Source organism: Anopheles nili, chromosome 2 (assembly GCF_943737925.1).
Source record: "Anopheles nili chromosome 2, idAnoNiliSN_F5_01, whole genome shotgun sequence".
NCBI lineage: Eukaryota > Metazoa > Arthropoda > Insecta > Diptera > Culicidae > Anopheles > Anopheles nili.
Genome location: NC_071291.1, coordinates 44,369,036 through 44,395,219, shown reverse-complemented (window position 1 = coordinate 44,395,219; position 26,184 = coordinate 44,369,036). Strand labels below are relative to the sequence as shown.

The 26,184-nt window shown below is 45.0% G+C and overlaps 1 protein-coding gene across 1 annotated transcript in view; it reads left to right on the top strand.

Annotated features, from left to right (window-relative positions):
- The window catches only part of LOC128723855 (uncharacterized), a 61,918-nt gene extending 36,531 nt beyond the window's left edge, over window positions 1-25,387 (top strand). Inside the window, exons 2-7 of the mRNA XM_053817625.1 lie at window positions 21,419-21,508; window positions 21,604-23,212; window positions 23,448-23,621; window positions 23,719-23,899; window positions 24,161-24,872; window positions 25,030-25,387. Of these exons, the coding sequence (XP_053673600.1) occupies window positions 21,620-23,212; window positions 23,448-23,621; window positions 23,719-23,899; window positions 24,161-24,872; window positions 25,030-25,234 (2,865 nt within the window). The 5' untranslated portion in view covers window positions 21,419-21,508; window positions 21,604-21,619 and the 3' untranslated portion in view covers window positions 25,235-25,387. The remainder of the gene's footprint in view (window positions 1-21,418; window positions 21,509-21,603; window positions 23,213-23,447; window positions 23,622-23,718; window positions 23,900-24,160; window positions 24,873-25,029) is intronic.
- Window positions 25,388-26,184: the final 797 nt, after the last annotated feature.

Sequence of the window (26,184 nt, the reverse complement as noted above, 5' to 3'; positions counted from 1 at the left end):
ATGCTTCATATCACATGCAAACTATATATAAACCTGGTTTTATTTTTGGAGCTTATTATAGTTTGAATTATTAGCATGTAAATTCTTACTGGCTTAAGGGAATAAAATGGTGAAACATTTGAAGGCATTGTTAGGATTGCAAATGCAACCATGCGCTGGAAATTGACGGAATAAATTAAAGAACTCGTTTGGTTCGAATTTTGGTTCGAAACATCTAGCACCGTAAAAGTGGGTCGGGGTCAATTTCATTGTCCGTGTAACGACAACGGTAACCGTTGGCCAAGGTTCTCGTTGGTAATTTACATCGCATCCAAAGAAAGTGAGCATTTCCGGCGCAGTTACGTTTGTCGGTTTGTGTTCCTCATCAAGGACCAATGCTGTGTCGTTCGTTTTCCTACCGACGGAGAGCGACTCAATCAACGCTGTGTCAACGTTCAGCACGCTACGGTGACTTTAGTTCGTAGTTCGTTTGCTTTTTCCACCTGTCGCACTGGTAATGCTGGTCGGGGGCAGCAAGAACAGCTATATGGTTCCACTGCCCACTCAACGGAGCGTCAGAAACGGTTCGTAGAAAGGATGATGAGGAGTTAACATTTGGCCAGGATATAGCAGGTACGGTACGGTTCAAACCGTTGCTGACCTTTTACGCGCTCTTTCAACGACTAACTTTGGCAGTGGATTGAGACGTGGAATCGGGGATATTTTGCAAGCGTTTGCAACTTTGTAGCGGTATGCGGTACCGTTATGCGCCGTATGATGTAATTGAAATTGGACCATACGGTGCATGCGAATGCACATATGGCTTTGATGAAAAGCACCACAAAGCTATCAAACGCACTGGCACCCAGCACCGGAAGGTCGTTAGTTGGCGTATGATTGTTTGTTGCGGTGTAACATTCTCGTTCGCTAAAGCGGACCCATTTATTTACACCACAAACCGCCACGACCATTAACAACGCACCGAGGTGTTAAGCCTATTAGCAGTGGTATTCTAACTGCCTTCTTTTAACATCAATATGTCGGCAGCGTATCAACACGCAGTCGATAATATATTTGTGACGCGTGTGTCAATCGAATTGCCATCTATCATCATTAACACCCGGGAGAAATGTTAACTTTAATGCCTTCAAAAAAGATGCTACCCTTCGGATGTCCACTGGAGTATGCAATTTGCATCGATCACGTATGAATGAAATTATTGGGGCATCATTTCAGCACACTTTCAGTGGCCCAGAGTGTTCAGCAGAGCGCAATCAACGGGAGTTCGCTGCCATCTAAATATGCTCTAACAACATAAGCACATATCGAGTGAGAGCAGCCACCGACAAAATGCGCGATCAATTGTGCCTTTGGTCATTCGCCGGTGTCCATTCTCGTGACGATGATTGTTACGATCGCGTGTCTTCAATTGCTGCTTGTTTACCTCAACCTCAATCCTCTTTTATATTTTTGTTTCTCTTTTGCCTCTCTCTCTCTCTTTCTCACTATCTCCCTTTCTATTTTTTCTTTGCTCTGTGTTTGATTGTTCGCTGGGTAAGCTGTTAAGCTTGGGAACAGCTTAATCGTGATCTTGATCTTCTGAGTCTTGAAAAGCGATTGGATGCTCGGAAATAATAGGTGGAGTAGATTTGAGTAGTGACCTGCGGCAAAGCTCACGACTCAACCAGCATAATGCCAGTGGAATTGATGCTTTGATAAAACCGCCCAACCCAAGATTGATTGAAAATTTTGACATGGATCAACGTTAAATGAACAACGGACTCTAAAGCGGTGCTATTGTAATCGTGACTGACTTGCGAAGTGTGTAGCGTTCAGTATGATTGTATGACAAAATATAACAATCATCATATAGTACAGTATATACAACATTCGTCACAATGTTTAGTCAATCAAATTTATGACATTGAAAAATATGTACTTTTGATATTTTTTTGCACACTAGTTTATGATATTATTAAATTTAAATTGCATTAAATTTAAATTTATACAATGTGTGTATTTTCAAACCGGTTTTTATCACATAAAAAATATCGACCCGAGCAATGGAAGGTAATGTTCTAAGGTAATTCATTTCCACTTGAACTTGTTTGGAAAGATTTTAAGCATTTGTTATGAGGGCCCCTAAAAAGCCAAAATATTTGTCAAAAATGTCGAAAAGATGACTATATTGATAAGATCTGTTCTTTTCCTAATAATCATTTTGAAAACACTTTATATTTCGTTTAAAATAGATAGTGCTCATTTTTATATTCCTACGAGCCAGTTAGCATGTGTACTTGCTTTGAAATTCCTGTACGTAATTGTTTTCCATTTATTGCTTCCAGGGTCGGGTTTTCCCGAAAACCTTAATTTGTGCTGAATCTCGTCGAGTTTCCCTTCGCGTTATCAATGTAAATAGAGCTGTTCCGCTTATTATCGTTATGCTGACAACATTTTCGGCAGTTCCAAAAATAATGCCTTTGTCACATTGGCGTCACAAGCTCCGCGCCTTTTAATTACGTTTTATAGATTTTTTTCGCATCGGATTCAGAATTGAGAAAAATCACATGCTGCGACAATAATGCTGATAAATTGGGAATGTTACTGACTACAGGCACTGTCATTGAATACAGTACAGTAAATTGCAAATGGCGACAAATTGTGCCTTGATCTTGTGTGTATTGGCCGGGAGGCTGTTAATATTTTTCACTTAGAAAATTGTGCCAGAAAATAAAATCAAACCTAAACCGAACCTAATTATAACAAAACGCAAGTTTACCCATTGCTGATAATGATAAACATAGATTTTTGTGTATGTGTAATTATAGTCCGGGTGGAATTTAAAGAGATGTTTAACGTTATACTTTGCTGCTTAGCATAACTTATTCCAACGATGCCCGGCCGCGTCGAGAAATCTTGTATTAATATTTATTATTGCCAGCAAGCTCAATCCTAACCAAATGTCATTCCAAGTCATCGCCATCACTATCGATCACCATCGCCCGCTGTCGTGCCAACGAGTCATGACTGTGCTAATCATTGCGAAGCATGAAGATGCCTGGTTGCATTTGTGATTATGTGCCTGACCGTAATCGTAATTAGTTTCTCGTCCCAACGGGCAGAGTATAATTCGACTTGTCACGAATTCCATTGTACTCGGATGAGGGCAGGATAGACAAAGCGGCAAAACTGCGTACACAACCCGTCCTTCGGATCTTGATTATTGGCCATATTTTCCCTTTCATTGGGCTGCGCGGAGAAAAAAAAAACATCCACCCCCGGGAGGAAAAACTCATTTGTCGCTCGAGAGGTAACGGCGCGTGCTATGTGCTTTATGAAGCGCCACAATTTCCACGGGCTACTTCTGTTTCACGCTCATTTGCAACCATGGCAACGAGCCGCGGTATCGCGCGAGGGTTGAACTTGCGGAAGGCAGAATTTTATTGTTGCGTGACGCCACAATTGCACACGACTTCGACCAGAAACTTCTGGGAAACTTAGCGTCCGGTCGCCCTGTCAGAAATGACCGATGATATCGGTAATACCTTAGAGCAAGGTGTCACCTAGCATCAAGTGTGTGATCGCGTATCGATTGGTGGTGTATTATTGTTATTTTTGTGTGCGCCGTGTACACACTAATAACCACCGACATGTCAAAGCACTTTTTACTTTTTCAAACAGCTGGAAGCAGCTCACTCAACGAGCTGTCCATTCGCCCAACAGTTCGACATGAAGCGTCGGAAAGTTTGAGATGACGAACTTCCCACCAGCAGACCAGCCACAGCACGCAGCCGGAAAAGGAGAACCGTGAACGACGTCGAAGTTCGCCGACGAGAGCTGTCTCACGGGAACCGTAAAGGACCGGAACCAGCCAACTAGGACCGGTTACAATGACAGTGGTACAGTGCCGGTGTGGAGGGTGATTCAATAAGGGTGAATGGCTAAAAATAGAATATCGATTTGACTTCCGGAGCATCCGGAGCGGGAGCAATTTAAGTTTGGTTTCGCCTTCATCCGTGTCTCGGTGTCGGAAAGATGTTCCACTGCATCTCGCCTGCCGGGCCGTGGTCGGTCGCCTATCGTTAATTGGAAAAGTGTTGCGAAGCGTGAAAATTGAGCCCCTGACAATTGGCACTGTGAAGGTGTTAGTTGCCAGCTGCAAAGCGCGTCGTTTTTTTTCTTTCTTTCATGCAAAGAATCGTCTGTCTATTATGCGTTAATTTACTTTCAACATCTGTGGAGCGCTGAGAGGTTTTCAAACAAACAAAAACTAGTTGTTTAGAGAACGATCGAACGAAGAACATCCTTTAAAAAAAATGGGAACTAAAATTGACTATACTCTAGAAACCCCCCTCCTTCTCAACGTATGCCGGTATTTCAGTTATTAGGCTATTTCTCAACCATCCAGCACCTCTTAGCTCATTCTAAAGACATCAGAGAAATGAAAAAACAACTCGTGTGTATGATGCAAAGAATGTAGCATCGATTATGCTTTAGGTTTTTTCGCAAAAGTTTGCCTTCCATCGCATCTGCGCGTGATAGAACTGGCCGCATGCAAATCGCACGGAAACGTATTTATTAGCGGTCGTTCTCAACTTCAACGGCTTTTCTGCCCACGTTTGGTGTATGTGTGTGTGTGGGCGAGTGAATTCCATAATTTGCAAGTATTAAGCGGGTCGAGAGCTTTCCAGATTGAGTCGAAACTTTTGCCCAAACCATAATTAGTGAGGTTTCCGCCGACGCTCGTCCTCGCCGGTCACGGAAGGGATTTCCGTGTGGTGAAAATACTCCCTTAGAAGGCTGCTCGTTCGAGCTTATCCGAGCTTATCGCGTCGCATGGTTTCGCCCGCAGAATCGTAACAATTGATGAAATAAATAATGCGCTCCCCGTGTTCCACGGAATAAGGGCGGCTTATGTGCGTCGTTTCCCACTCGCCCACGACGGCTCCAGTCCACCTCAGGAGTGTCTCATTGTTTCAGTGGCAGTGGATTTGGGGAGACCCATTGGAAGTGCTTGGGAAAATATCTCCTGATAAAGCGAACTGATTTGAATGAGCCGCCGGATGGAGATGCTTTCGGCGAATAATTTGCCCGATCGAGCGGGAGGTTTTCCTTTTTCGCGGGAAAACCAACTCGACCGTGTAAAAACGAGCGCACTTAAATACACGCACACACCGGAAACGTTTTTTTTTTTTCGCAAGCCAGCGCGTCGCCAGTTCCCAAGTACTAACCGCTCTCGGTCCCAGCCAGCGTATGGTTTATTTTCCCATCCAGGCTCTTCAAACTGCTTGTCTGCCGGATGCCGAATGATCGTGTCCGCCCGGGATGGGCTCACGAACTGGAGTCTGGGAGCATTTTCGGCTGCATTCATGGTGACCGAGACCACCACGGGCCAAGAGTTATGGACGGTAAATAAGGGCTCTGTTTGCGGAGCAGTAAATCATTCAAAACTAAACTGAACTCGCTCCGAGACTGCATGAGCCCGAGAAAGGATGGTCGAGAGAGAGAGTAAAAAAAGCAACTAAAGCCAAGGAAAACGTAACCAGTATCCGAAGCACAAACTGTTCACTCGAAACGGCACAAAACACGCACCAGCGAGGGCTCACGGTGGGCAACAACAACAAAAAAAAACATTCGGTTAGCAATGTGGCTGAAATTTGAGGCAATAAAGATGTAGCTATGTACGGTGGCTTCCGTTTTCGTAGTTGGGTCGGGCCCAACGACGACGACTGGACGTGTTTCGGTTGCGGTTGCAGAGAGTTGCATGTTTGCTTTCCAACGTTGCTTTTGAGGACGGATAAATGTTGTATTTTTGTTCCCCTTTTTTTGCTTCTTGTTTTGTTGCCTCCCACTCAACGGGATGAAATGCTCGAACATGAATTGCGAGGTAATAAATTCTAGCGCTCGCGTACTATGAAGAGATGGCGATCGGGAGTGGTATGTTTATTTTTGGTATCCGCACTTGCCATTTCTATTGCCCGCTTGGATTTGAGCTAAAGCAACAACGCAAGGAAAGCTGTAATTTTATCAATCACATTCACCACACACACACACACACACGCTCTTTTCGGTTGTGGAAATATCTAATCTGAACGCCTTAATGAACGCCAAGCCAACACGAAACAGCGTCGGCCGACGACCAAACTCAGTCGTCCATTTTCAGGCATGACTGACTTCTGTGTGCCTGTCCAAACTTTAACAAGCCGTGTAGCAGCAACACCCCGGGCGAAGGAAGACACTACATTCCAGGCAAAAAGGATGAGATGTTCGTGCCTGTGATAAATAAAAACATAACACTTGAACGGCATCCGAAAAAGATCCTCAAGTTCAACTGAATCTCACCACACCGACCGGGAGCAAGTGGGGCTTTCAAATGGTTGTTCGAGTGGAGTGAAAGGATGACCGAGGATTGCTGTTTTTTTTTCTTCCTTCTCGTTCGTTTAAATCTTAAAAGCTCACTGAAGCTCTCGGGACACCGATGCTTCAACCGAACCGGCACCGAGTAGAGCGCTGCTGTCGCAATAATTCGTAGCGCTGCTGAGGATTCGTTTCGGGTGGATGATTATACAGAATTTTAGGCATAATTCTACCGTCTGTTCAATCCCATCCAAACATTTGCATACTTTGCGTTGATTTGCGCCAGCAGTCGTTTGGTTGAGTGAGGTTTAAGGATGAGCCATGCTTGAGTGACATCATCACTCGTACAATTACATGTTACCCGCCTAATAGTGACTTATTTGATACGAGACAATTACGTTCCTTTTGTATAGTACGCGAGATTGTGGAATTAGTTTACTGCAATATATTTTCACTTCTGAACTGTAGGCAGGTGGCTTATGTTTGTCGGTAATCTTGATTTGTGCATCTTTACAAGCAAAAGTTCTTTTACAATACAATATGCAAAAAAAGGCAAACAAACACAATTTGGGACAAAAAAGAGTAACAAACACATTGAGTGTATTTTAATAAAGTTCCTGTTCGTTATTATGTACATTTTTGAAACTATAGCTCATTCTTGCCTACGTTACAAGTTTTCCTACATATTTACCTTGCCAAAGGCGACAACAGCAACAAAGTAATATGCCTTTGAGCGTAGGTTTCTTATTGAAATGCAGTAAAACGAGCGGCTTGACAACTTGATTTGAAAGTTACCGATTAAAATATTTCTTTGGCCGCCTCGTCGCATCGTACCCGCGCGAACGAAAGAATATGGAAGCGCGTCTCAGTTGTGCCTGGTTCTCGTCGCAAACAGTGAAAAGTTTTGCTTGAGGCTTTTTATGCTTGTTTCTTGTTCTTGTGGGATTAAAATAACTACTGCGTGCAATAACTCAGCATGGCGCAGTTGTTGAGTTAATGGATAATGGCAGTTGGCGTCTTGTTTGATGTATTTGGAAGGAGCACAAAAGCCAGATTTTTTTTGCAATTTGCTCGTCTTTTTCAGTGAAAAACGTAATTTTTCTTTACCCCATTTGGATCGTACGTTTTGCATTCGACATGCCATACTCATTGGGTAAATATTGATACAAGAAAACGCTAATAGTGTGGCTGTTTTCTCTACCGTTTGAACGTCATTAAAGTCAGCATATTCGCGAGAAGCATTTAGATGATTTTTTATAGGCATCATTACCGATAAGTAGCGATAATTTCATTCAAATGTGCAACTCAATTCAATCATTCTCACGTATGTTATTGCATTTATATTGGAATGTAATTAATGGTTATTATTGCAGGCAAGCTTAGCTAATCGCCATATGCCGACAGAATCATTTCACGCGATCGAAGCCGTCTGCGTAAGGTGGGATAGAGTAAACACTTGCCTCTGTCATGTCCCGTATTTAGAGCGGCTCCGTACTGAGGTGTACTGGTCCACTTGTTTCCATTTTCACCCTCGGTGGCTATCACGGGCCCTGTTTTGAAAGGTGGGCGAAATTTCAGGCCAATATTTGCGATTCCGGTTTCCTACATGTGAACCAAAGAAGTGAACCTTTAGCACAGAAACTGCCCCGTTCCGGGAACTACTACTTGCAGCCGTCGCCGAAATGTACACGTCTCGCAGCTAAAAAATGGGGCAGCTGTATGTTTTGAAATGTGTGCGCAAACCACACGATGAAACTCGCTTCCAAGCGCAACTGAACGTTCGTCCCACGATCCGTTGCGTCAATTACGCGTGGTCGATGAATGGCACAGTAAATACGTTTATCGATATCACCGTCAGTGCTTCCCCAGCTCGGTGAGGTTATAATTTCTCTGTTGTGTATGCTGGATGTTGAACCATCCTGTGCATATGAAATTTTATCATATCCATGAACAGCACAAGTTTGACCCATAAGCACCCATAGAATCTAAATGAAACATGGACGATGCTAGTTTTTGTTGATTGCATGTCTTTTTAGTTGAAAAACAAACTTTTCCGCGTGTGATGGAATGCAGCTGAACGAGGAGATCGATGATTTGGTAAAAAATAATTAATGCTAGTTTGTTTTAATTAAGATTTATGATTAGATTTTCACCAATCAACAGCTAGTGCGGAAAAAGAGATCTATTTTCTGCACATGTTAAAATACGTAAGCTAGCTCGAATGTTAGCGGATACGAGACACTGCACTCCGGCGATCGCAATGTACGCGAAGAAAAATGTCACGCATCTTGATGTCTTCCTGTCGTGGCCGCACTGACTGAATGCAATGAAAGCAGTCTCATAAATTGGACCTCTCACTGCAAAACACTTAGCGCGCCAGAGATTCCACCGCAAGGCACTGCAGCAAGCGTGATTCACTTCGACGCGCGGACTGGTTAATCCGGTTTAGCTAACTGCACGTCGCTCCTTGCCAAACTCTTCTTCTCATTGTCTCCACGCGATCCACGATCGGTGACCGACCTGCGCGATCAGAAGCCACTCGGAAAGGGCGTTCCGGAGGGCTGCGTGACGCACGAAATCCATCCTTAGTTTGTGCTTGGGTGGCTCGATCGACTTCCAATGGCTAAGGGAAAGGTGCGAATGCGCCGCGCTCAGCTGGCTCAGATGCGCTTTATCTTAATTGAAATCTAAAGCAGTGCACTTTCGTTGTCGCCCGATGATAGAAGTTTTCCACGACGTTCGAAGTTTTCCTTCCACATGATCGAGAGCACAGGCTTTTGACCTCCGGTACCATCGCGTGCCACGGCCAGCGTGCATTTAATTTGCATTCACCCATAAAAAGCCGGATGGACATTGTATCTGAATTATTTAGCTTCTACATCCTTGTTTTCTACTTGGCGAACATGCTTTTGTTCATCAATCTGAGGTTTTTTTTAAAAGCGTACAATCTGTCTCAACAACAGTTCGCTTTAGATTGATCGTGGCTGTGAATATTATCAACAGTTCGTTTCGGTTTCAGTCAATTTCAGCCTTTTTGGTGGAAACATGCCGCAACGAAATCACGCATGTTGAATGATAGCGATTTATCAAAAATGTTTGACAAACAATCAATGCCGTGTAAATAGTTGGTATGCAAATCGTATTGACGTTCTTCTTATCAGGCAATGCACAGTGACAACACGAGCTCATCAACCAAACAGATCTTGTATTCTCTCTCCTTCTCACTCTCTCAAGCACGTGCAATGACTCTTTTCCTACCATTAAACAGAAAATACAGTTAGTTATAGCTTATACCGAATAATGGAAATTAATTCACTGAGAAGTTGAATTATTCTATTTATATTCGAAATAGAAAAATCTAAAGGCTTGTTTTTGTCAATAGTTACAATGCACATTGCATTACGCTGCGTTGAGGCAACTTGCAGCAAGCATAGACCATATTGCATTGCGCTTTGCAACCCAAGAAATCTCCTCCTATCATTGCTTTAAGTATAATTTGTGCAACTTATCTTACACTGCCAGTCCCGCACGGTTTAGTGCCGTCGCCGTTGTCCAGCGAAATTACAGATTCACTGATGATTGTGCGTCGGTTGATTGAAATGACCACACATGCCGGTAATTAGCCATCCGCACCGATCGTTGGCGGCAGGATGTGCATGCGGTACGTTTTACGATGCATCTGCATCGTGCCAGGCACCGATTCCGGTTGAACAAGATTCAAGTGTGGCCGCGGGAGGTGTCGCACTTGAATGCAATTGCAATCACATGCTATTACCGGTGCGGAACGACCGCCGGACATAAATCGCTGCGGATTGTAGGATATAAATGCTGGCGCGAACGCCATTCGTCAAGTGATAATAGAGGCACCAATTATGATGAAATGCATGCGGTCGATTCTTAGATAGTCGTTTTTTCTTTCTTTCCATTTTGCGTTAATCGCTTCATTAGGCCATTTTTGAAAACACTTCACAATAGGCAACAGACATTTTGTTAGCTGGTATTGATGATGATATTTTGATTTGAAGTAAATTCAAATCTGTGCATATTACAATGCTTAATGATGTTATAAAATGCTGCAATAAAGTATTAAGCGAGTTAGCAGTACATACATAATGCTGTCCAATGGCTGAAACTATATATGTCAGCTTTATATATAGTATGGTATATATTGCAAGATATATATCATTTTTACGAAAAATATGTTGAGTGATTGAAATTAGCGAATAAAATTAATTACATTCGTTTGTAGCATGGTAAATGGTTTAGCACTACAAACGGATTGGATGAGTATAAGTTATGTACATTTACATATATCTACATTTTGCTCATACCTAAATTTTGCATATTGGCGTATCAAAGAGTATTAATTTGTTAATGTATTGCATTTAACGAATTTAAAGCTTTACAGCATCTTTGAACAAACTTTATCCAAATTGACAAAATAAGTAGCCCTCATTCTGCTATTCAAAATGTTTCAAACTGATAGAAATCTGATGCAGTGACTGAGGAAGTGCTAATATAGTATACAATAAACCCGAGTATCTGCACGTCGTGCATGATGAGGTGTTACTTTTGCAACAATTTACTACAAAATTCGATGCCTTTCTCGGCGGAAAATATCGGCACCAATCCCGAGCGAGTGATAGAAGTGGGGCACAATAGCGGAGGCACGAAACTGAAATTAAACGATCACTTTTCAGCCCTCGGAAGGATTAATTACACACCTTGGAAGGGAGTTGTGTTTAATCCATGTACACCTGCGGGCATGCATAAATCGTTCCCCGTGTATCCATTATGTGATACATTATAGCAGAGTCTTTGCAACATTTTATTTGCGCTAATGAACATATGTATGAATGCAATGCAAAACTAACACACTCTGGCTCCTTCTGCTTGCATAATTGATTTACCGAACGATGTAATAGATAGTATTGCAACGTTAGAGGGCTTAGCTGTCAATGTTTGTATTAACATACCGGAGGGCGTATCTTGATGATTGTTGTTGGGTATTAATTATCAATCTAACCGGTTCGTAAAAGGTAGCAAGATGTCCAGTGAGAAGACATGTTTAATTTCGTACGTTAATACTAGTGATTAATAAGCTACATAATTTTAGCATCAATTCAATAACACACTAACAAGAAGCTGTATGAAAACAGTCCTACAGGCTACAGGCTATAGCCGAATTCGGATAAATATATTTTTATAATTTATTATTCTAACTCTACTTGGTTTTTAGCTCGTTTCAATTTAAAGCATTCAAACAACTATCAACGATGTTTATAAGCATTATTATGTTAATATTTAAATTGAGTGCCAAGATAAACTATACTTATGTGTAAGAAATCGAATTATAACTAATAAACGCGAACTTTCAAACAACTCTACAAGATCTCCTCTTTATTCTAAAATATTAAAAAAAAAAGCAAAGGAGACGCCCGGTAATTGATATTAAGCAGATTCATTATTATAGTCAATTCTTAACGACATTTAGATGGTTTTGGAGGCAACTGAGCAAAACTCTTCAGGATAATAAACCAAAATTTGATCATTATCATGTCATACGATTGTACTTTTATCACTAAGACATTACAGGTACGTTAAACTCAAAATCACAAACAGTTTTTTGAGAAATCCATATTCAAAAGAAAGGTTTTTAATAAGCCGCTATTATAAGGGTTGTTCTTTTGATAAATGTTATATGAAAAACTAATCGTTAGTGGCTTTCTTATACTTATTCATGGTCATAATCTAACATTCTACAAAACATCATCAATCATCATCAATGTAGGAAAAAGTAGTAGCCATTTCAAAACTCACAACCCATTCAAATTAAACGGAGAAAATTCTGTTCTCATACAAAACGTAGTGGCACGCCTGAATCGGATTCAATCATTTAACCAGTCCAAACGGTAAAGCGTAATCTACATGAGAAGGTCGCTATTTGACCCGAAACTCCTACACATGGCCGACGAAACATTCGTTGCGTATCGGACATGGGGGCGAGGAGAATTATTTCTGATTGAAGAGGTTGAAAATGTGAATCGAAAAAAAAAACAACGACAGAACGTCAGGACGGCTAGCTGGAGAAAAGATTACATTACGGGAAAATGGGCGGAGGGTTCGCAATCGCCTTTCGATCAACTTTCGGAGGTCACATTGGACGTGACAGCTCCCCAGCCAAGGGTTGAATGGCTGCGGGCTACCGAGCCGGTACAAATGAGCTCAACCCGAAGGTGGGCTGCTGTTGATATTAAGCTGCGAAACAAGCGAACCTATTTCACCGTTACGGAAGTAGTGAGGCAGGAAAAAGCTGGAATTGCACGGGACACTTGGCAGGCCGACCATGCGACCGTGGTGGTGTTGTAGGGAATGGCAATCTATTTTAATAAGTGAAACATTATTTGCTGAATCCAGGCCTTATTAGTTCGAGGCTCGGTTGAGGGGGCACGAATTAGAGCATGAAACGAAATGAGAGTCTACGGTTGTTAGCACAATTCTAGCGATACACAGAGGCCTAGTTTCATCTTAAAAGTCCTTGTTTGCTTAACATTGGAGCCTTTTCGATAGTGTTTGCAAAAAGAAACATTCATTACGCTGGTATTAGAACATAAGTTTTGATGCACAACAAATTTATAACTCTCCACAAAAGTGTACAGAGACGGCCTTTTTCGGTTGACATTATTAATCATGTTTCTTTCACTACGCCCGTGACCTCTTCATGAATGCCGCTCAATAAATTATGAACAAATTTTAATTGGTTCCAAAATTGCTTTCTAACGAGTAGATTTTGGGAGGTTGGTGATGAATAGCTTGATGTCGTGAATTATTCAACCAAGCGATGCGAGATTTATGCCTTCCCTAAACCCTATGGCATTTCCTTCCTACATTCGGTAATTACCATTAATGCTACAGCACATGACTTAATTATGCAACTCCCTCAAGCCTTTATCAAAAGCTTCACTTTACTTTGTTGCGCAAACATTTCACAGGATGTAAATTAAAATTCAAAACCACTCCGTCCAAACGTAGAACCGTGCGATACTACGAGCACAAGTTCAAGAAGGGAGGAGCTCTAGCTTTTGGCGCAAGGGCGCGCTTGTACCTAACCCAACCCTGGAGGGCACAAGCCAAGCGAACGACATAGCCAGCCCTTAGTGCGCACTTGTAAAACAAACTGGCTTGTGTTTCCATCAATGGCCATTGTGCGATGTGCTTTGTGTAAATATGCGCTCAAAACCCACGTACTCAAACATTCATTCCGCCTCATCTCGCATCGTGTGGTATCCTTTTTTGGGCCGAACTATAAATGAACTTTCATACTCATGGCTTCAAGGTAGAAATAGACTCGTTATTTACCCATCGGAGCGCTCCATTTTCTCAAAATGTTTACTTCAATGCTGACGTGGATTTTATTCTCAACAGTCTATTCGAACTTATTGGCACCAATCTTACATGGTGGTTGTCACAAGTCATTGTTGGGAAATAATTATCAATCACCGTATGGGCGACCTACCCCTTAGCGTTTGCAGTGGATTTGAGTGAAAATCAACCTAATTAAAGTCGCATAAATTACCGAAATGAATTGCGCATCCCTGCCCTCCGGCGAAGCGATGCTATTAGAGAAATTGGCGCGAATATCTCGGTAACTTTGGCACCACAATTTGCCTCATGATTAAAATCGCATTAACGCGTCTCTCTCTCTCTCTCTCTCTGCGCGGCTCGCTGGAAAGTGTCACCAACCGGCAGATGGAACAAGTTTGAGCGACATGCCCTTGTTTGGGTCGATCAGTCAGTCAGTTACGCTTTCCAGCCTACTCCGAGCAAATGACGCGCAAGACGTCGCTTCGTACTCCGTGAATTACGTCGAGAGCACCCATTATCAACGTGGAACTTTTCCCTCTGAGTTTCTTCCCCACGACGACGAACACCCCAGCTCAGTTCGCCTTTAAGCCTACGACGAAAAGTGGCATCAATTAAGATTCTTCACTCACTGCGGGCTGTAATTGGCTGGTGAAGTTCTGTTTTTTTTTACGTTTTCTTCGCACGCTCACCTTTTCGCGCGACTCATCACCAACCGTACATAGTCAGCTATGATCGAACAGGCCGTTGGCATAGCAACGGCGTTCCCACAATGGACATGTATCGTGGATTTCCTGTGACAAACTCGCACTTGGAGGCTTCGCCCGTTCAGCGCCTACTGGCCGTGCTAATTCTCCCGGGTATTCACGCCCTTTGCCGTTAGACAACTATATTAGCAACACATTCGCGCCAAACTGGCAAGAGGCTTCGCACACTCATTCAGTCGAATGCTGGGAGGAAGCAACGCATTTTAATCGTGTAAGAGATCTCGTCCACTCGACAAATTAGTCTCGTACATTATCTGTACTATGTCAACTACTTCTTCGCGTCCACTTGTGGAAGAAAAGCCCACTCTCGAGTTACGAGACGCCATCGCATGACATCTACTTCAGTCGGTTTTTTTCAGTCTGCTTTTCATCGGCAGTGCAGGTCTCTCATTGCGTTCCCACGGTTGCCTAGTTACAGCCAGCGCTTTCCACATTAAGCGCAGCTTGTGAAATAGTGTCATCAAAAACAAACTTAAACGAAAAGAAAGCCATTTTTTAAACTCGCGTATACTGTGTAAAAATAAGCTTATACTACGATTCGTTTGAAAATACCATACTACTTAACATTAAGTAATAGCTAACAAACACAATATAAATGAGGAAATGCCTTTCAGCTCACAAAAAATTATCCAAATCTAAATACGGCCAGGCCTTTCCTAAATAAATAACAATAACAACAATAAACACAATATAAATATTCCTCACAAAAATGTGCATTGAGCACACAGAGCTGATTTCATTGTGAAATCAACGAATAGGCTTTCAATTTAAGCCCCCCTAAGCCTGCTCTGGTTGTGGCTCGAGTAATTTATATTTAAATCAATTTCCTTCGATCGCGACACGGCTTTCTACTACAGAAAGCAATAAACTAAAAATGATATTTACATACAACTTGATTGCCATTATATTTGAACTGCTCAGAAGCGAAGACAAAAAAAAAGCAAGCAAAACAATAAGCAAGCAGGGCCTCATGGAGCAGAAATCAAATAATATCACTGCATGAGTTTGCTTTCGCATCAACTCAATATAACTTTCTTCCTGTATGGAAGGAAATGGATCATCCCACGCAACCGCTCTGACCAGCGTGTTGTTCCGGAATCCAGGCATCCGTTTGTCCTTGCACGGGCTTTCGAAGATGAAAGCGGAAACTAAGTGAAACAAAAAGGTTATAACCCGAGGTACGATCCCTTCAACCTCAGCGACAAGAGGCGTCCTCGTTCGCATTGCTGCGAAGACGATAATGCCATCAGCTGCCGGTAAACGATACACCATCTATCAATTGGGTACGAAAAGCCAAGATATACGCCAGGCAAACATAAAAAGGAACCGGAAAGAAAGGCAAGTAATTGCATCCAGCCTCCCGGAAGCCGAACTTGAGCGGATTGGCGTCGTATTTGACGTGCCCAAGGCAAGAGTTCACCAAACACGGGAAGAAACTTAACAAAAATGCAATCGTACAGCGTGTTACGGTGCCACATTAGTGTTGCTTCCTTTTGCCAGATTAACTTGAGAATGCAGTTTAACCGTTATCCGCTTTTGCACAACTAAACTCAAAATAGTTTGCACACTCAGCTACAAGTCTATCTGCATCCAATGTAGGCAGCGGATGTTTCGTGCAAATTTTTACTGTTGCGAAATTCAACAACTTCCAATAAACAACTGCATTTGTTTGACTTACGAGAAAATGTTGATCGTACGTCTAGGTTTGATGGTTTGCGGTTATTCCACGTGAACTTCGTTAGTTCATGTACGAGATTACTTTCATATGCTACCGAATGTTGGTACATTAATATTTTGTTCACAACGTAACTTTAACAATTTCAACCCAATTGCATTCGTTAAGCACTTGTTTTCATGTAGGAAGCCAGAGCTGTATGGTCTCCAAAGGCATTTTCTCACATATAGCTTCGTTTTATAGGGTGTAAAAGTAAGCATGCGATATTATGCTAGGTTATATTCTAAACTTAACAAACTCCACAATCCATTCCGTTTCACAAACGACGGTCAACGGAACGTTGGTTCTCGATTGAAGACCAACGTGCGCATTGTCAATTGCATGCATCTCACCGTGTCAAGAGTCAATTGAGTTGCACGAGTGTGAAGTGGCTGTTGGCTTTGACTGGATTTGCCACCCCATTCCACTTGACAGCCGGCTTATCACCAAATCTCGACCGAAGAATGCTTGGCTAGTATTCGAATGGTTTTGACATGGCGAATCGGCAATAATCATATCGTTCATGCATGGTTCGGTTCGATACCGATTCGATGTACCGGAAGCGAGAAAGCGTATGAAAATTGTGATTGATGATTACGTTGAGTGTATGTTTCTACGAAACATTGTTTCTACGAAAGGTGGCAAAAACTTTTAATCAGCTTTCGTTTATGATTCTAATAACATTTGCCAGTGCTTTCATGTCTGTTTCTGACGGTAATTGTACGGGCAGTAATTAAGCACTCAGCAAGAGCACTAACACCGCCGTCAAAGTGTCAATATCCATAAAACTCGTGTCAATCTTCCGTTTTATGATGCATAAAAACAGGTTCGAATTATTTTACATTTGTTCCACCACCATTAGTCCGTATATAGGAATGATATAGCACTCCATGGAAAGTTCATCCACGTGTTTGTACGATTTTTTCAAAAGTTCTATTACAGCATCACAACACAGATGATGGTTTTTCGTGGGCGGTGATCTTATTGTACGACCTTTCTACATAGACCTCATGCTCATGTATCATGTATAGAAAAGCGACGCCTCCCTTTGATTTCGCATCACGCCGCCGTGGCGAATGTAATCAGCAAAACGAATTCTTATGATGTTTTGTGTTTAGCTAGTCTTGCTGTTTTATCTTTGTTACCTAGATGCTCTAGAGGCCCTAAAACAGTCCGTTTACCACAAAGGAAGTAATTTCCTAGAATCAATAGAAGTAAGGGCAAAAACACACGGATATAAATCCCCTCCATAAATTTCGTTCGTTCCCGTTGAGTTCAGTTCGTTCCCCTTCGATTCATTCGGAAGCGAAATGATCTAGAGAATTGATGATTTGGAGTGTTTTATTTGAAAATAAAAATCAACTGGAAAAAAAACTTATACTCCTTGGGAACTGTTTTTTTTTGTTGATGATGGTGCTTAAATTTCGGAGATGTTATAATACTACATCGATGTCGTCAATCGAATTCATTTATTCCACTTGGAACCACTGCAAGTAGTATAGCATGTTCGGTCATTCGATGGGTATTTTTGTTTTTCTTTTCACTAGATCTATCTTTGGATGCGATTCATTGATGGCACATAGAACGTAACGTGTAGCTTTAATGATGAGAAACAAGCGTGTGGAGCCAATAGTCGATCGATTTAGATTTGTTTTCTAATGGATTCAGCTTTCTAATGGTGGCATGATTCGTTATGATAACTTATAAATAACTGCATTTATGTTTATGCCCCATGCTGGCAAGGACGTCTACGCTTTTGGAAATAAACGCGGCAAGGAACAGCAGAAATGCAGAAAACTAAATTACAACACGGAAGGCAGAAGAATGGCAGCAACATAAATTACAATACGGAAACGTTGGAAATGGTTTCTTTCTTCCGTTTCGCTAAACCTCGTCCGACTCGGAACGAGAGAAGGTAAAAGCAAGCTATAGTGATATAAGACACAAAGCGAACCTGTTCAGCATGGCAGAGTTTGTCGGGAAACTGTGTGCTTTTGACAATATCCTGCTGAGCGTACGTTACCGCATGTCAATGTTATTACGGCTTTTGGAGCACCATCGATACATTGTAGCTCATTATTAATAAGCCTCCGCTTAATCGATTATCTGATTAAATTGTGTTTTTTTTGTACAGCAAAAAAACGGCATACAAATGTATATATCTTATTTAAATATTGTTTTTTTTGTGAGCGAAAAAAAAATCGCTACACAAACATTTCTGCTTGGCTGATAAACAAACACTGCACAATACACGATAACGATAAGCACGAACCACCTGTGAATGAGCACGTTCGATTGCGTAAAGCGGTTTTTTTATTTATTTATTTTATCCGACTATGTCCGTTATCACGTAGCTTTGAAGTGAATAATTACATATTTCTGCACCAACGACGCTATAATCAGCTAATTGACTAATGCCTCGACAACAAGCACTACGTTTTTCATCACATCAGGAGCAGGATTTTTCTTTTTGCGCTGCTTTCACTGTTTCGATTGCAAATCGAACTTGCACAAATAAAAGTTTTCCCGGATTGGTTGCGGCACAATGACGAGTTTCTGTAAACGTTTCTGCGAGAGCTATTGTTGCTGGATAAAACCAACTAGGAAACGTGAGAATAAACCAGCTTTGTGCGTTTTCCAACTATTGGCCAGTAGCCTGTATAAAGGGACAATAGCCCTTCGCTGAGGGGGCTTTACTAATTGTTCTCGTGGAAATTTTCAAACCAAAAAAAAACGCAAGAAGCATAACACATTGAACCGTAAATCCTGGTTCACTCCTGGTCAGTTTCACGGCACTCCCGTTCCCACACATTTGAGTGCCCATCGTGTACTGCGAACAGCCTGATGAACTTTTAAGCCTTCGTCCGTTCGGGCAGGATCGATGTGGGTGGCAGGGGATACCTTGAAATGTGCCACCCCACGCCCCGAGATGGGGCGATGAGTGCTGTTGGTGGATGCACACACCAACAAAAAAAAAATAAATATAAGCCCAGCATAATCTGTCAAAAGCCCGCTGACCTGGAAGCGAACGCTCGACCACGTCCAGGACGCACTTCAGTACCACCAGTGGACAGCCAATGTTGCTGCCGTGTCCTTTCGGTGGTGCAGGGCTTCTCGTGAGTGGGTCGGATAGCAAAAAAAACACCCTTTCGCCCTTTCATTGATCTATTCCTGTATCATTTATGTGCGGGGGAACGCTCTTGGGCCGCGTTTATTGCTCCGGCACCACCGGTAAAAAAGATATTTAATATGGTCCGGTCGTGTTCCCTTTTTTTTTATTCACTCTCTCTGTTTCTCCTCCTCCTACGGGATGATGAGATTATACAGGTCACTAAAAGGCCCCTTTCATGTTAGTTCAAACGCTCTATTAATTGCGCTTTGCGTAAAAAGTACCTCCACCTAGGGAGATATGGTACAAATAATGCTTCAAGCTGGGTGCCATCAGCCGTTGCAGAAATTTGTTCGCAGCAAAACTGACCACCCGTTTCTGGATTGCCTCACACACACACATACACCGATAGACTCCTAAGCTGGCTCATGTTGCCGAGTGCCACGCGAGTGAAAGAAAAAACTTTTCTCATCTCAAAACTGCGTCCCCTGCACGATGGTGTGTTGTGATGACCTGCACCCACCGGTGGAAAAGCTTTCAGCTCCTTTCCCATTTTCCCCGGCTAGACTGAGGCCAGAAGGGTGTTCTCTTACCCCTAAAATTCCTTGGTTCAGCGAAGGTTCAAACACTTTTCCGTTTTCGCCGTTCAGCGTGCTGTGCCTCAAGCACCTGCAACATGAAACCGGGGACAACACGCAGAATAAAGAATCTGGCCATCCCCGCTCTCCGGGACCTTCAGCAGAGCCCCCACAGCGCCAGGTCAGGAGCAAAATCATGTGTGCGGGATTTGTGTGCTTTGATCCTTCGGGATGTCCCCTTGGGGCGGTAGTATCGCTCGAGTTGCCACACATTATTTGCGCTCTATTCGTGTTCGTTTCCACGCCGTCGTCCTTGCGCACCTGGCACAGCAACGGAGGATGACGCAGGATGGCACACAGGACATAAATCTAATAACCGTGATTCCCGCTCCTCGGTAGCAGCGTGGTCGAAGACCACCGGAACATATGGCTCGAAGCTGCCGGAGATTAGGGCGCACCGTTGTGAGAGGGATTGATTTTTTTTGTTTCGTTTATTCTGCCTGAATTATTAAAGCTTCTGGCAACACTGGATAAAGGGAAAGGGATGAAAAAATGGCCTCTTTCTGTGTGTGTGTGGCTAGTGTTCTACCCGCTGCCAATGAGACGCCGGAAAATGGCTGATAAAAGGGTGTAGTCAAAGCAGGAAAACCAAAACCAAACAGCAGCGCAACATTAATTAGCCCCCTTTTTTCCAACCATACCAAACCGTAGCTTTACGTTACGCAGCTGCCTCATCCTTCCAGCAAGCCTGCATGCTTTAACAAGCCGCCTGAAACGAGGCGTAAATATTTTAGTACGCGAAAGAACCGAAGGCTGTTGCACCGAGTGCGCCTTGCCAAACTTCGGGACGATTCAATCCGTAATGAATTCAATTAGAGTAGCTCGCTATAAATGCGAAAACGCTACACCATCGCGACGATGACGACGACGACGACGAAGGAGCTGTTCACTGCTGGCAAACAGGACGCAGCCTCTGGCGGGTGGAAAATGTCCTTGGCGTGGGCCAAGAAGGCTGGCGCAGAACAATCGTCGTGATGTTCGGACGGGGGCTTGCGGCACAGCGTGTTGGAAGGAATTCAATTTGGATAAATCAATTAGTGCGCGCCACGGGCTAAGTGAGCTGAAGATCAACCCCGTGCGAAATCACAAAAATGGATGGTGCGTTGCGAATGGCTGCTCCGAGTAAACTTCTCGGTGTCTGTCTTTAAAATCGTTGCGAATCGTTGAAAGCTACATTTTAGCGAACTCCCTTCACGCGGCTCAGCAGCTATGCACGAGGTTTGTCGGAACTAAACGAGACTCCTGTGCAGTTTAATACTCCGTTTCGATTGCGTCATTTGAGACTGAAACGTGCTCAAAGATGTGAAGTAATGCGGGCACGCACGAGCGTTTATAATGCTCGGTTCAAGTTGGATTCACAATTTGTAGATGCTTAGATGCCGTGCGTCGCGGATCGTAAGCGTAAAGGGGATTTCCATTTCAGATTAAAGCCACTTGGCACTAGTTTAATGTACATGTTGCTTTATTTCGATTTGTTTTTTTTTGTTTTCAGATACAACCCACAACCGACTCACTGGAATGATCAAACGATTAGCTCAGGTCAATGAACTCCGCATGCTGTCACCGCATTTGCATTCGTTGGGTAAGAAAGGTCCGCCCAGTGTTGTTATCCTGATGATCACACACTAACTACTATTACTACTCGTCCTGTTTTTTTTTCCCACCCTGCTGCAACAGGCACTAGCCAATTGCTATGGCAAGCAGAGTACCGGTTGCTGGCGAAATGTCTCCCACGGTTCACGCAGAAGCGGCCATCGAACCAACAGTAACCGGCACAAGCGTACATTCTGTGGCCCAAGCATCTGAAGCGGTGTCCGCAAGCGATCGTAAAGACCTCGCCCGGCTAGGATCACCGCAGGACGACTCACCAAACGCCACCGGGAACGGAAGAGACCATGGGAGTGACGGAGGCGATGGGAGCAACAACAGCAACAACAACAGTTCGAGTATGAAATGCCTCAACTTCGCCATCTCACCCTCATCCGGCGCACACGATTCCCATGGTTGCGAGGATCCCACGAGGACGAGATCGACGACGACGACGACGACAGCGACGAGTACGCTGGAGGATGCGCCGGTGCATTCATTAGATAGCGCAAAGAGTAATCAATTCGTGAACCATAGCTTTAGCTGCTGCAGGGAGATGGGCACAAGCGGGTCCGTGGCCGCCGGTGACGAAACCGGCAAGGAGCTGACACGAGGCTTCGCTGACGTGGTCCGCGTGTCGACCAGCGTCCCGCAGCCAGTGATCATCCGTACCGAGCCGGAAACGATCGACGACGGCGCCACAGGTACTAGTTTCCGGTCCGCGACGGCAGCAGCCGTGGCGGCTGTAGCGATGACGGCGGCGGCCGCGGCGGCTGCGGCCGTCTCCCCCAGCAGTAGAGTCTCCCGTTGTAACCCTGCGTCAGGTGACGGTTCCCAGCTAACCGACGAGGACACCATTACTAACCCTACCTTCGCGACTAACCCAGACGGTGCCGCCACCCCACGGGTATCCTGCGAGCCGCCGGGCTCGAGCATTGACCACCACCACCACCACCAACCCTGTGATATAAACCACCAACACCACCATTACCATCACTACCATCTTCACCATAATCCAGCGCCCGGCGCCGTCATGCCTTCCGTGTCCACTAACGTGCCGCTCGATGCCACTAACGTCCCATCATCCGCCAGCAACCAATACCATCCCATCGTAACCACTACGGCCACTAGCACGGTTTCGGGAAGACCGCCCAGTAAGCCGCCTCTGCACAGCTACCAGCAGCACTACCACAGCTACCACCACCACGGACAACAGCAGCAACAGCAGCAGCCTCAGCAGCAACCAACCGTCGAGGCGGTACGGGGAGTAATCCCGGTGTTGCCGTCCGGTGGTGGCACAGTGCCGATGGTAGCAGGAGGCGGAACGTACCGGGCGCACAGTGCCCGCTTCATGACGCGTCACATTAAAATACTTCCCAAAACTCAATCCCTCGATTTGGCAGATAACGACGACATGCTGGAGGCGTCCAATCGCTCCGAATCGCAGCTCGAAATCAGTGCGGCCGGAATCGTACCACCCGGATTACGGGGTCGAGTGTTACCGAAGCTGCAGACGCTCGATCAGACGACGCGTCCGATCTACCCGAATGTCCCGTACAGTCCGTACAACAGCCCGTACGGAAGTCCGCGTAGTGGTCGTCGGCGAACGCCATTGCGTGAATCCAGGCGCGTTTCGATCGAGCAGTCGGGCAGTTTCCTGCAGCTCAATCAGTACAAACTGCTGGACCAGATCGGGCAGGTCAGTTGACAGTTGATGTTGCTTGTGTATCGTTTCGTTTGGTTTGTTTACTATTTTTTGCTCGAAAAAGTCGAGCAGTTGACAGCGATCGAGGGGTGCAAAAGCTTTCCAGAGCAAAAAACAAAAAACAACTTAAACTTAACGTAAATTATGCCCGCGTATCACACGGTATCCGCAAATTCGATTTACTCCCCCTTCGCAACTCGATTACCATTTACCATTACCCGTTCCGCAGGGCTCGTACGGTTTGGTGAAGCTGGCGTACTCCGAAGAAGACTCCACACACTACGCCATGAAGATCCTGTCGAAACGGAAGCTCCTCCGCAAGGCGGGTTTGATGCGCCGGGGACCAAAACGAGGAACGTCCCCACTTGACCGGGTCTACCGCGAGATTGCTGTGCTGAAGAAGGTACGAATCCGTGTTGTCTGGGTTGACCAACCTCCCTTCGGGCTGTTGTTTGATGTCGGGTGTCCTTTTTATTCATTTGTTTTTCCCTTCTCTACAGCTGGACCACCCGAACGTGGTGAAGCTGGTGGAGGTCCTCGACGATCCGCTCGAGGACTCGCTATATCTAGTCTTCGAGCTGGTGCAACAGGGCGAGGTGCTGAGCATCCCGACGGACACGCCCCTGGGCGAGGAACGTGCCTGGAATGTTTTCCGCGACGTGCTGCTGGGAGTCGAATATCGTAAGTAATGTGTTTTTGCTGTACTATCCCACGGGCATTTGTCGACCGAATCTGCTGCCCGTCCGCGTGTGATTGATTCGCCTGGCTGTGACACGGATTTTCGGTGCTTTTGCTTTAGGGGGGCAGAGCATTCGCCAAATCACTGGTCGGGAAAACAATCAACACCGGGGATCCGATTATACCGCGCGTAATTGGGCCGCCCAAGGGGCTTCTGGTGATAGTAGCGTCGCTTTGCTAACACCTTCCTTTTTTGTCCACTAGTGCACTACCAGCGTATCATCCACGGGGATCTGAAACCGGCCAATCTGCTGCTGTCCGACGTGGGCAGCGTGAAGGTAGCCGATCTGGGTGTCTGCAACGAGTTTCTCGGCGAAGACGCCGCCATGAATAATGGTTCGACCGCGGGGACACCGGCGTTTCGAGCTCCCGAGACCCTGCTGCCAGGGCAGCACTTCTACAACGGCAAAGCGGCCGATATCTGGGCCCTTGGGGCCACACTGTTCTCGCTGGTACACGGCAACGTGCCCTTTATCGCCACCTCCGTGCCGGGCGTGTACGAGAAGATCAAAAACGACCCACTTGAGTACCCGGCTACCAGCGACATCAGCGAGGAACTGCGCGACCTGATCGGCCGCATGCTCGACAAGGATCCGCAGCAACGGATAACGCTGCCGCAGATCAAGGAACACCCGTGGCTCACCCGGCATGGTTCCGTACGGTTGCCGACGGAGGAGGAAAATTGCCGACTGCCGGTGCAGATCAACGACGAGGACATGTGCAGCGTGGTCAAGAGCATCCCGAAGCTGGACACGCTGATACTCATCAAGACGATGCTGAAGAAGCACTCCTTCCAGAATCCCTTCACGAAGGGCATCTCCGGTAGGGCACCGCAGGCGGGCGGATCCAGACTGGAGCGGTTCTGTCGATCAGGCCGTTCGAACTCCGCCCCAGGCGATTATCACACCTCCGAACGGTAAGTGGCCGGTAATCTTGCCAACCCAACTGACAATTGGTGCATTTCCGGTACGCGTCCCGTCAGTCAGCTAGTAGCGCATTCAAAATTCCGGCCACGGACTCATTTCCACCGTAATCACGTAACACAAGCTTCCGATCTCTTCCATTGCCTGCAGGCAACCGTCGAACGAATCGCTACTTCCGTCTGTTACCGAAGGCGTCACCAGTCCGCTGGGTAGTCCACCGGATCACACCGGTACCGGGAGCATCCTTTCTGAGATGGACAGCCTTACGCTTCGATCGGACCAGTCCAATCCATCCTCCAGCATCGACACCGACACCACCACTACGGTAAAAATTATCACGACACCGCCAGAGTAGCTGTTCGGCGTAGACAAAGTAGACACCGCGCTTCGTAGGCTGGCCGTTGCTGGCCGGCCATTCGCTTGCCAGTAGTACTCTAGAGCGCTATTCCGTACGGATTGTGCGGCGTATTTGCCTATTTTTGCCACCGCAAGCGCGACCCGCGGCGGTCTCACTTCCGATTTATCTCATTTTCTCTCTTTCTCTCTTTCTCTCGCTTTTCTGACACACTTCCCGATTTCCACAATCCACACCGTACCACACTGATGACGTACATGATTTCCCTCGTTCCTAGTCCCTACTCAGCGCGTCCTACTTTGAAGTACTGCTTTAGTTTTATTTGCCTATTTTCCAGCTGCGCCACCAGCAACCGAAGGCTTCGCAAGCCGGCGTCAGCAAGCTTCCGAGGAAAGGCTGTATTTTGTACACAAAAATCGCAAACAGGGCAAATCACTAATTTTCCCCGCGGAAAATTGACAAGACCTCGCTCGAGCGGGCTCATTTAGATTTTAGCTGCTGCTAAGCGAAACGTCGACAGACGTTCAAGTAGGCGCTGCCGCTGGTCATCAACATGGTTGTTGAGCGCGCAATGCACACTAGACGAGGGATGTGAGAGCTTTTCCATTTTCCTTTTTTTTTTTCTTTAATATACTCTGCGTCGCAAGGTAGGCTTTTGTTGGCGGTGGTGTAACCGACGCACGTGTGACGAAACGGCACGGTAAAAATTCGTTGTTTGAAACGCTGTGCAATAGGCGACCGAAGAGAAACACACATTCCTCCCAGGAGGGTTAAGTTGGGTAGTTTATTTATTCGTAAGACTCGATTCATGGTACGCTAGCATGTTTCAATTCGCTGTGAAAAGCACAAGTCACCAGAGTTACTATTATCCAATAACGTGTTACGCACACCTTTATACTCAAGTCAAGTCAACTGATTTCATCCATCACTGAGCTTGTCCTCAGCCCTCT